We start from the raw sequence: 11,467 nt of genomic DNA on the forward strand, positions 1-11,467 counted from the left end.
TGCCTTCAATCTTTCCCAGCATAAGGATCTTTTCCAATGAGTTTGCTCTTTGCATCAGGTGACCAGAGCTTCCTATTGAACCTTAAGCTTCAGCATCAGTCCTTCCAATGAATATTCAGGTTGATTTCGTTTAAAATTGAGTGGCTTGATCTACTTGCAGGCCAAGGGACGCTCAAGAGTCTTCCCAGCACCACAGTTCTAAAGCATCAATTCTTTGGTGCTCTGCCTTTATGATCCAGCTCTCACATCCGTACATGTTACTGGAAAAACCATAGCTTTGACTGTGAACCTTTGTTGGCAAAGTGATGTCTCTAAATACGCTGTCTAGGTTTGTCATAGCTTTTCTTCCAAGGAACAAGCATCTTTTGATTTCACAGCTGTAGTCACTGTCCACAGAGATTCTGGAGCCCAAGAAAGTAAAGTCTGTCACTGCTTCCATTTTCTCCTATTTGCCATGAAGTAACGGGACCAGATGCCATTAAAAAAACTTAAGTTTTTTTAATACTTAGTTTTAAGCCAGTTCTTCCACTCTCCTCCTTCACCCTCATCAAGAGAGTCTTCAGTTCCTCTTCACTTTCTGCTGTAAGAGTGGTATCATCTGCATATCTGCGGTTGTTGTGTTCTTGCCCAGAGAATCCTATGAATAGTATGTACCGGAGCCAGGACTAACCCCAGACAGACGGGGACTAGTGCCCCTGCTCTTTAACCAGACAGTTCCACAGAGGAAGGGAACTTTCTGATGATTCCTTAGCCGACTTACTTAAATCAGGCCTGTTACTTTATAATAAGGAAAAGCCCACCATTGTTTTTAAAATTCTCCTCTCTGTTTAAAAATGTTTCAGGCTGTATGTATTTGCTGTTACTATTTACAGTTAAGTATGTTATTGTCAAAACTAAATACTCACTTAGTTTGGGTTTTTTGTTTGCTTCACCTTTAAAAAATTACATGTGCATTCTCATCACATAACATTCAAATGAAGCAGAAGTATATGGTGCAAGGGCCTCCCAGGTAGCTCAGAAAGTAAAGAATCTGCCTGCAATGCAGGAGACCCAAGTTCAATCCCTGGGTCTGGAAAATCCCCTGGAGAAGGGAATGGCAGTATTATTATTGCCTGGAGAATTTCATGGACAGAGGAGCCTGGCAGGTTACAGTCCATGGAGTTGCAAAGAGTCGGACACAACTGAGCATCTAACACACACACACACACACACACACACGGTACAAACTGTGACCCCCCCCCTCGCCTCCCCCTCCCCCCCATTCCCCTCCCTGGAGAGGACTTACGTGAGCAGTTTGGTTTGTGTGCTTCCAGATCCCCTTCTTTGCGTGTGTGTACAAAGAATGTTTACATACACAGACCATGGGGCGAGACCAACTAGATCTGAGTCCCAGCTCTGTTACTCATTAGCTGTGTGACCTTGGGCAAGTTATTTAAAGTTCTCTGTAAAATGGAGATAATAGTGTCTACCTCGTGAGGTTATAGTAAGAATGATTGAGTTAACATATTTAAAGCACTTAAAACATGGAAAGTATCATATAAGCATCACCTTTTATTACTCATCAGATCTCTTTTAATAGAAATAAAATCCTATTATGTGAAGTACAGTAAGTCCCCTACACACAAACCTTCAAAAGTTACAAACTTTCAAAGATGTGAATGTGCGTTCCATCAATGTGAGGCTTAAGAGAAACTGCAGCTTGCCTTCCAATTGTGTTAGTTGGGTACTCAGGCTAACTTTGCTGGACTTAAAAACGTGCTCTCAGAACAGAACTTTTTTGTATCTAGAGGACTTACTATATTCTATTTTTTTGTCCTTACTATGTTCTATTTTTTTGACAGTTTTCTAATTTTTTCTTTTTTTAATGTGTGGATCCTAGCAGAAAGCAGTGCTCTTGTACTGAATAGTTTGATGGAGTTTTATAAAGATGGGGTGGACCAGGGACAGGCAGTGCAGTAGAGAACCACTCACCCCCTCCCATCTGAGGTCTGAATAAATCCAGAAACTTGTACTTAATCAGGATGTGTAGGTCTGCCTCATTCTGCTTTTAACAGCTAATTATATTCCATATGAAGATACACTATAATTTTTTGGGGGGCCGTGCTATGGGGGATCTCAGTTGCCTGACCAGGGATTAGACCCCCACCTCCAGCAGTGGAAACATGGGATCTTAACCCCTGCACTGCCAGGGAAGTCCAGAATACTGTAATTTATTTGCTGCTCACTTAAGTTGGGCCCATAAATTCTCGGAACTTTAAGGTGAAAAGTTTAAATCCTTTGAGTGATCCAGTGAGCTGGATTTGTTGTCATGGGCAAGCAGCTTTAGGACAGGCTTCCGTCCTGCCCTGCCTGCGCCCATGGACAGTCATCGCCTAGATTTTGGTAACATGCCCCAGAGTGCTCACCAGTGGATTTGTTAGAAGTGCTCCTTTTTGAAAGTCACAGAAACCGTGTTCCTGATTTGATTTCTCTTGCAGACCTACGGCTATGAGCACATCCTGACTTTGCACAACCTTGAGAAGGCTGGTCTGCTGAAGCCGCAGATTGGGGGCAGAAACAATTACCCGACTATCCGGAAAACGTTACGCCTTTGGATGGATGATGTAAATGAGCAAGTAAGATGCTCCTCTTCGACTCACTGAGAGCTTCCCAGGTGGCTCAGTGGTAAAGAGACCGCCTGCCAATGCAGAAGATAATAGGAGACTCGGGTTCGATCCCTGGGTTGGGAGGATCCCCTGGAGGAGGAAATGGCAACTCACTCCAGTATTCTTGCCTGAAAAATGCCATGGCCAAAGGAGCCTGGTGGGCTCCAGTCCATGGCGTCACAGAGTCAGAGGCCCGCATGCACACTTCAGCTCATTTGCATTCCCGTTGCTGGTGTATTGCCATGACGTACGCTACTTGATCTATTCATCCGCTTTGCTTTCTAAAGACAGTTTTCTAATTTTTTCTTTTTTTAATCTGTGGATCCTAGCAGAAAGCAGTGCTCTTGTACTGAATAGTTTGATGGAGTTTTATAAAGAGGGGATGGACCAGGGACAGGCAGTGCAGTAGAGAACCACTCACCCCCTCCCATCCGAGGTCTGAGGGCAGGGGTTCCAGGAGAGCAGAGCTGTGGGGTGACAAGCCAAGGGACTCAACCAGCCTCGGGCAGCATTCCACAGAGGGATTCGGGGCAACAAAACGTGACCACACAGTCCTGTCCTCTCTCCATTTTCCAACTGGTGTGGAGCCCACGGGGCTGCCTCCTGGGCACAGAGCACCAGGTGGAAGGTGGGGAGGGTCAGGCAAGGATCCACCACAAAAGGAAAGCAGATGCTGAGAAGCAGGGTTCCTCCCACAGCCAACCCGTCTCCACTCGGAATTGATCACTATAACCAGTTTGTTACGCATCTTCCCAGAAAGATTCTATATATAGACAAACATTTTTTTAAATATTTATTTATTGATTTGGCCGCTCTGGGTCTTAATTGTGGCATATGGGATCTAGTTCCCTGAACAGAGATTGAACCCGGGCCCTCTGCATTGGGAGTACAGAGTCTTAGCCACTGGACCACCAGGCAATCCTAGACAAACATTTTTACATAAATGGTGCATATTCTATACCTTGGGTCTTCAAAGTAGGGTGCACTTTGCTTTATATTTTTTATTTATTCCCATCTTTCTAAATTTCATTTTTCTTATATTCGTTTTTTGGTTTTTCATAAGGGGCTTTATTAGGCTGCCTCTTGGCACAAAAGCTAACAATTAAACAATCTCTTCTCTCAGTACTAAAATTGGATTGTTTCTCCCCGGTGGGAATATCAGTTCATTCAGTTTAGTCGCTCAGTCGTGTCCAGCTCTTTGCAACCCCATGAACCACAGCACTCCAGGCCTCCCTGTCCATCACCAACTTCCAGAGTCCACCCAAACCCATGTCCATTGTGTCGGTGATGCCATCCAACCATCTCATCCTCTGTCATCCCCCTCTCCTCCTGCCCTCAATCTTTCCCAGCATCAGAGTCTTTTCAAATGAGTCAGCTCTCCGCATCAGGTGGCCAAAGTATTGGAGTTTCAGCTTCAACATCAGTCCCTCCAATGAACACCCAGGACTGATCTCCTTTAGGATGGACTGGTTGGATCTCCTTGCTGTCCAAGGGACTCTCAAGAGTCTTCTCCAACACCACAGTTCAAAAGCATCAATTCTTCAGGGCTCAGCTTTCTTCACAGTCCAACTCTCACATCCATACATGACTACTGGAAAAACCATAGCTTTGACTAGGTGGACCTTTGTTGGCAAAGTAATGTTGTCTCTGCTTTTGAATATGCTGGTCATAACTTTCCTTCCAAGGAGTAAACGTCTTTTAATTTCATAGCTGCAATCACCATCTGCAGTGATTTTGGAGCCCCCAAAAATAAAGTCTGACACTGTTTCCACTGTTTTCCCATGAAGTGATGGGACCAGATGTCATGATCTTCGTTTTCTGAATGTTGAGCTTTAAGCCAACTTTTTCACTCTCCTCTTTCACTTTCATCAAGAAGCTCTCTACTTCTTCTTCACTTTCTGCCATAAGGGTGGAGTCATATGCATATTGAAGTTATTGATATTTCTCCCAGCAGTCTTGATTCCACGTTGTGCTTCCTCCAGCCCAGCGTTTGTCATGATGTACTCTGCATAGAAGTTAAATAAGCAGGGTGACAATACACAGCCTTGACGTACTCCTTTTCCTATTTGAAACCAGTCTGTTGTTCCATGTCCAGTTCTAACTGTTGCTTCCTGACCTGTATACAGGTTTCTCAAGAGGCAGGTCAGGTGGTCTGGTATTCCCATCTCTTTCAGAATTTTCCACAGTTTATTGTGATCCACACAGTCAGAGGCTTTGGCATAGTCAATAAAGCAGAAATAGATGTTTTTCTGGAACTCTCTTGCTTTTTCCATGATCCAGCGGATGTTGGCAATTTGATCTCTGGTTTCTCTGCCTTTTCTAAAACCAGCTTGAACATCTGGAAGTTCACGGTTCATGTATTGCTGAAGCCTGGCTTGGAGAATTTTGAGTATTACTTTACTAGCGTGTGAGATGAGTGCAATTGTGTGGTAGTTTGAGCATTCTTTGGCATTACCTTTCTTTGGGATTGGAATGACAGCCGTAATTCCTGTGTTGTACCATATAAGTCATGTATTAGTTTGGCTCTTCACTGCCCTGACCAGCCTATACCTACCTCGCCCATCCACCTCTTACCCTCTTAGCACTCAGGATCTTACTTCCCCGAGAAGGGATGGAACCTGTGCTTCCTGCAGTGGCAGTACAGAGTCTTAATCCATGGATCACCAGGGAAGTCCCCTCCTTCATTCTTTTATACATGTATTTGACTGCATTAGGTCTTAGTTGCTGCACGTGGCATCTTTTCCCATGACGCGTGGGTTTAGTTGCCCTGCATCGTGTGAGATCTTAGTTCCCCAGCTAGGAAATCGAACCTGCATCCGCTGCATTGGGAGGTGGACTCTTAACCTCTGGACCACCAGAGAAGTACCCCCTCCTTCATTCTTTTAACTTCTTTTTAATTGCTCCATAGTGGTTTTTCAGTTATATCTTGTTTCCTGATCTATTAGAAATTCAAGTCATTTGCAGTCTTTCACTACTTCATACAGTGTTGCATTAGCATGTTTATGCTTTGGCCTTTTCTCCTCTGGTCTTATCCTCTCTGTGGGATAAATGCCTGAAAGTAGAATTGATGGGTCCAAGGGTTCTGTTTCTCAGCTAGAGAGTTTCACTTTACCTTCCAAGAAGTTTTTTGGCAAACCAAGTAACAGCTTTCCATCTTCAGTACCTAGAGGTGCTTTGAGTGGCTTTTGAAGGTTTGAGTAGAAAATGAACCTTTGGAGGGAACAGTATGGAAACAGGTACATTACCATGTTAAATACACAGGCAGTGGGAATTTGCTGTGTGACACATGGAGCTCAAATCCAGTGCTCTGTGACAAACTAGAGGGGTGGGATGGGGTAGGAGGGAGGCTCAAGAGGGAGGGGATGTATGTATACCTATCCAGGTGGTGCTAGTGGTAAAGAACCCACCTGCAGGTGCAGCAGACTTGGGTTTGATCCCTGGGAGGAGGAAATGGCAATGCACTCCAGTATTTTTACCTGGAAAATTCCATGGACGGAGGAGCCTGGTGGGCTCCAGTCCATGGGGTTGCAGAGTCAGACTCGACTGCACACATGCACACATGGCTGATTCGTGTTGATGTATGGCAGAAACACAATATTGTAAAGTAATCATCCTCCAATTAGAAATAAATTACAACAAAGAAGAAAGTGACCCCTTGGCTGCTAAGAACAGAGCCAAGCGTGAGTAGACTGGAGAAGAATATTTATTGATATTAGAGAAAGATATTTCAATATTGCTGCCAGATATTTCAGCATTGGAGCCAGCTATTTTGGGGCTTTGTGTTTCTACCTTCAAAGCCAAATCAAATAATTTTGCATTACCCCAAAAGCCGCAGTTAGGTGGCTCCACTTCTCTGTCTCTTGCTGTACAAGCTTTTTTTCTCTTCAATTATTTAACAGAATCCCACGGACATATCATACGTATACAGTGGTTACGCCCCACTCAGTGTGCGACTGGCCCAGCTGCTTTCCCGGCCTGGTTGGCGGAGTATTGAGGAAGTTCTGCGCATCCTCCCAGGGCCCCACTTTGAGGAACGGCAGCCGTTGCCCACAGGACTGCAAAAGAAACGTAAGTCCGAGGCCTGTATCTACAGATACTCGTGCACTGTTTCTGTGGTTTTCATGTATTAACACAATTGCTTTGTAAAATACGTTTGTAAAGGACTTAGGAGTCAGAGTCCAATATTATTGCTGTTGTTAGTTGTGAATTATATTGTAAGCACTGGAACTCATTACTCCCTTAGGAGTAGCAGATTTCAACCTGAGTTGAGGATCTCCTAAGTTAGAAAAAACATTGAAATCAAAATCATGGTTCCTGAGTTTCAGGTGAACTGTCTGGACCAAGACATATGACTTTTCTTAGGAATGATGCAGTTTTTTAAGAGGTGGGAAAAGAAGCATCAATAATAAATAGTTCTTCCCTGGCAGTCCAGGGGTTAAGACTCTGTGCATTCCAATGCTGGGGGCGAGGGTTTGATCCCTGGTCAGGAAACTACGATCCCACATGCAGCACAGCCAAAAATAAATACGTAATTTTTAAAAATAATGATTCTTCATTCTGAAATGTTCAAATTTTAGGTCAACCAGGAGAAAACCGAGTCACTCTGATCTTTTTCCTCGGGGGTGTAACCTTTGCTGAAATTGCTGCCCTGCGATTTCTCTCCCAGCTGGAAGATGGAGGTACAGAATATGTCATCGCCACCACTAAACTAATCAACGGGGCCAGCTGGATAGAGTCACTAATGGAAAAACCTTTCTAGGGTGTTCCAAGTAGACTTACCAGTGAACTACAGAATAAACGGCTCCTTTGAAGAAGTTACGGGAACGGCAGTGCAGTTCCATGGAGAAATAACAACAGGAATGCAGAATTTACTTTGGGGTCAGCTTCTTAAATTAGGCTGTTTTTTCCTTTCAGTTTCTCTTTTGGGTTCTTAAATTTTTTAAAGAAGAATGGAAGAGACTCAGCCTGTGTAAAAGAAATCCCAGTTTTTAATGTTCTGAGCTCAGGATTGCCATTAGAGACCTCTAGAAATATATGAAGGATGGTGGGGATGGATAATCTATTTAGCCATAAATGGGGCCAGTTCTTAAGAACACAGGGACCAACCAGGTAAAAATGAAAATAAAAGTGGAAGTCCAACCCCTAATAAACAGTGCTGAATTTCTTGGAGGTGCATCATGCCTAGGGCAGTGGCCAAGTGTTAGGGGTCTGGGGCTGGTATCTCAAATCCCTGAGTTTTTTCCTGTCGAACATGGCACCTTACATCCAGTGTCACCAGTCTCTATGTTACCCGGTCGTCAGGGCAAGTTTTGGCTCCTTCTGTTTTTGATTCCTCTGCTTCTAAAAAAGCAAAAGGTTTGGAAGAGCTTCTTGCCCCAGAACAGAGTTTACGCTCTCACTGATCAGCTCAATTGGTGTGAGTCCCCAACTTATCAAGGGCTTTTTACATTGAGGAAGACAGCTTTCTGAGAATGTATTTGAAGATGTGTTCTTAGTGCACGTGTTATTAACTCATAAGAAACTTCAGTGGTAGATGCCTTCAGTTTTCTTCCCTGCTCATCGTGAGCCCCACCATCCAGCTGGTTCCCCCCGTGAGCAAGGACAGCTTTGCTTCAGCATGTGGCAGCTCCCCCTCCCAGGTAAGTGCCACACCTGCTGCCCCAACAGTCTGCAGCCATTCCTTACACAGCCTCCGATGTTTGTTTTGCTAGGAAACACCCAGCTCCCTGGTCTGGTGATGTCATCCCCCTCCGGTACAGCTTGTTGGTGATCCAGGCATCCAGCTGCTACCTTTCCCAGGGGAGATTGCTAGGCTGTGGAACAGAGGAGGGAAGGTGCTGGCGAAGTTGGAAATCTCCCTCCTGCCCTGTCCCAGCATCTGAAAGAGTTAAGGCCAAGAAGGGGACTAAATTAATGGTTTTACAGCCCTTGCCCAAGTCTCCAGCAAAATTAGTTGACCCCCCCCCTCTTTGCTGGGGTCCAAAGTCAGTGTCCCTCCCCGGATGTCATTTCTTTTCTCTTTAAAAAAAAAAAGATTTGGCTCCACTGGGTCTCAGTTGCAGCACTTGGGATCTTCTTCACTGCAGCATGTGCGATCTAGTTCCCTGACCAGGGATCAAACCCAGGCCCCCTGCATTGAGAGCGCAGAGTCTTAGCCAGCAGATCACCAGAGACGTCCCCCGAGGTGTCATTTCTGTTGTTAATTAGTACCTGTACAGGTTTTTGTCTCTAGTGAAATTGTTAGCACACACCATGTTATGAGTGAAGGAGAAATTCTGCATTAAAAAAAAATCTCTGTAATGTAAAAATGAGGGGTAGAAGAGGGAATATTTAAAAGATTAGCTTCTTGTGAATTTAACTTGGCTTTAACATTCAGTATTTGGAAAGGTCTTAAAGAAAGCAATTCCTGTTTTAGGAATCCTTTCTCAACCCCTTGTTAGCCCAGGGAGATTAGTTTATACCTTCCAGCCCCAGTGGCCCTCAGTCTCAGCTGCTGTAGAGAATAAAACGCACCTTGTCCGTCAGTGTTTTTGGCTCCTGGGATTCAATCCAAGCCCAGTCAAGTCCTTCTGGCTGGGGTTTTGTCCTGTGAACAGACACTCGGTTGTGTCTCATCTGTCTGCATTCACTCATGACTCTCTACTCTCTTGCTCTGAGCCTAGTTAGGTCAGCTCCTAAAAATGCATTCAGCGTAAGACTTCAAAACCTCAACTGCTTCATTTGTATGTAAATAGAAAGTGCGAGATAATTATATATTATACGCCTTTGTGTAAGTTCACTTAATACTTGAAGCAGTCTTTGTCCCAAAGAAGTGTGCCCTTACTGAGAAAACGGGTACGTGAATGGTACATTTATTCTTGGGAAGGGTGGATTGTTTACATCATGTCTGGACTTTTTGTCTAGTTGGGTAGACGGTTCTGCAACACCAGCAGTCCTACAAAAAGAAGTCTCCGTACATAAAGAAGCCTACATAGGCGCTATTTTGTGTCCTTCTGTACACTTTTGTAGCCAAAAGAGAAATAAGTATTTGAACTGTAGTTTAACTGTGGGGCAAGAGACTAATGGTTAAAGGGGGTTTAAAACAGCGCACTTTAAAAAGTTTTTCTTGTATATTGGAGTACAGCTGATTACCAATGTTGTGATAGTTTCAGGTGGACAGCAAAGGGACTCAGCCATACATGTATCCATTCTCCCCAAATCCAGGTAACAGCACATATAACTGGGAAGGGAGATTTCCATGTGTTCAGCCACTGTAGCTCTGTCCTCATGACAGGTGGATTATAATTAATCTGACATGCAGTCTGTCTCTTGTTTTTAGTTGTACTGTTTATATTCACCAGAGTTGAACTCAAAAAAAAGAAGTACTTCTTAAAAAAAAAATACCAAAACAAACTGAGTGCCTAAAGCAGCCAGTAAGAGGGCTTGTGATAAAGATGGCAAGGCAGAGAAATACAGATACCGCATAGACTATGAAAGATAAACAGAATGAATTATACTTGAGAACCTTGTATATATTTCAGTTCTATGGTTTAACAATGACATACTGTAGAAAATAGAGGATGTTTTTTGTCATCCAGCAATCAAAGACAGTACTGTAAAATTTCTCAGACTCTCTTATTTCTAAATGGATGCATGTGAACTTCAAGCTACATAATGTGTCTCAGCTTCAGTTACTCCATTGCAACATTATTTAGTTGCTAAGTCAGGTCTGACTCTGTGACCCTATGGACTGTAACCCACTAAGCTCCTCTATCCATGGGCTTTTCCCAGGCAAAAATACTGAAGTGGGTGGCCATTTCCTTCTCCAGGGGTTCTTCCTGACCCAGAGATCAAACCCGCGTCCCCTACAGTGGCAAGCAGATTCTGTACTGCTGAGCCACCTGGGAAGGCCACTCCGTTGGTATAAAATACCCCAAATTGGGTGGTGACTAGAGTCTACAAAGGCTGGAACACAAAACTGCCTTAAGATATCCATATGAAGGATGTGAGAGTTAAAGGGTAACAGAATCAGGTCTATTTTAGTAGCCTTTTGCATGTTACTTTGGTGTGGGATTAGAATATAAATCTCAGCCATACTTGCCTGTGACTCGGCAGGACACAGCCCTCCAGATGACCAGGTCTCTGTGGGGAGTAATTACTCACTGGCTTCCTGCACGCAGCTTGATAATGTTCCGCTCCTGTTTGCAACCCGGCTGCAGCGGGGCAATGATTTGATAATAAGAGATCCTGATCAAATTAGAGAGCCATTTGGCTTCTGGATGATGATGTTGATAAAAGGGTTGATGTCCACACTGCCTGTTTTTTTAAAGGTCAAAACATAGTCTTAACTACAAACTACTACAAAAAGCAGGAATGGGGGGAGCAGCATAAAGTTCGTGCTTTCTTGTCCCTTCATTGTTACATCTGAGAAAGGGTCTGTTATTTATTGGCTGGAATCCTGACTGGTTCTTTTTAGCTTATATTTGGCAGAGTTGAAATTGGAAGTGGGTACATTGCAAGGGTGTCTATATAATGAGTCTCTAAACTGCAACTCTGAATTAGAATCAAGCACTTGAGAGCTCTTGGTTTTCTGAGCTAGTTCGCACACAGATGCTTGCAGTTGCATGTTTTAAGACAAAAAAGCTAAAGTTTTTGCTTTAGTTGGGCAGTCAAAAGTGAATGCTGTATGTACAGTGGTTCTTCTTGTCTGAGACTCAAGGATGGGACTGCTGTTTGTGGAAGTTTGTTAGAAAAGAATCTGGACTGTATCCCACCCACAGTGTTTAGAAAAGCCAGGCAGGAGGGCCATGAAATCCCCCCTGTGTACCGCTTGCTCAGTGCCT

At 43.9% G+C, this 11,467-nt stretch overlaps 1 protein-coding gene and 1 long non-coding RNA gene across 2 annotated transcripts in view; one reads left to right on the forward strand and one right to left on the reverse strand.

The window, feature by feature from the left end:
• Nucleotides 1-7,795, forward strand: part of VPS33A (VPS33A core subunit of CORVET and HOPS complexes) — a 30,437-nt gene extending 22,642 nt beyond the window's left edge. Inside the window, exons 11-13 of the mRNA XM_069557776.1 lie at nt 2,478-2,615; nt 6,545-6,713; nt 7,223-7,795. Coding sequence (XP_069413877.1) covers nt 2,478-2,615; nt 6,545-6,713; nt 7,223-7,404 — 489 coding nt within the window. The 3' untranslated portion in view covers nt 7,405-7,795. The remainder of the gene's footprint in view (nt 1-2,477; nt 2,616-6,544; nt 6,714-7,222) is intronic.
• LOC138422611 (uncharacterized) lies at nt 7,616-11,346 on the reverse strand. The gene is made up of 3 exons (XR_011249941.1): nt 10,726-11,346; nt 9,159-9,319; nt 7,616-8,523 (listed from the first exon to the last, which is right to left on the reverse strand). It is a non-coding gene; the product is annotated as an uncharacterized lncRNA (long non-coding RNA).
• Nucleotides 11,347-11,467: the final 121 nt, after the last annotated feature.

This window comes from Ovis canadensis, chromosome 17 (assembly GCF_042477335.2).
Source record: "Ovis canadensis isolate MfBH-ARS-UI-01 breed Bighorn chromosome 17, ARS-UI_OviCan_v2, whole genome shotgun sequence".
Lineage (NCBI taxonomy): Eukaryota > Metazoa > Chordata > Mammalia > Artiodactyla > Bovidae > Ovis > Ovis canadensis.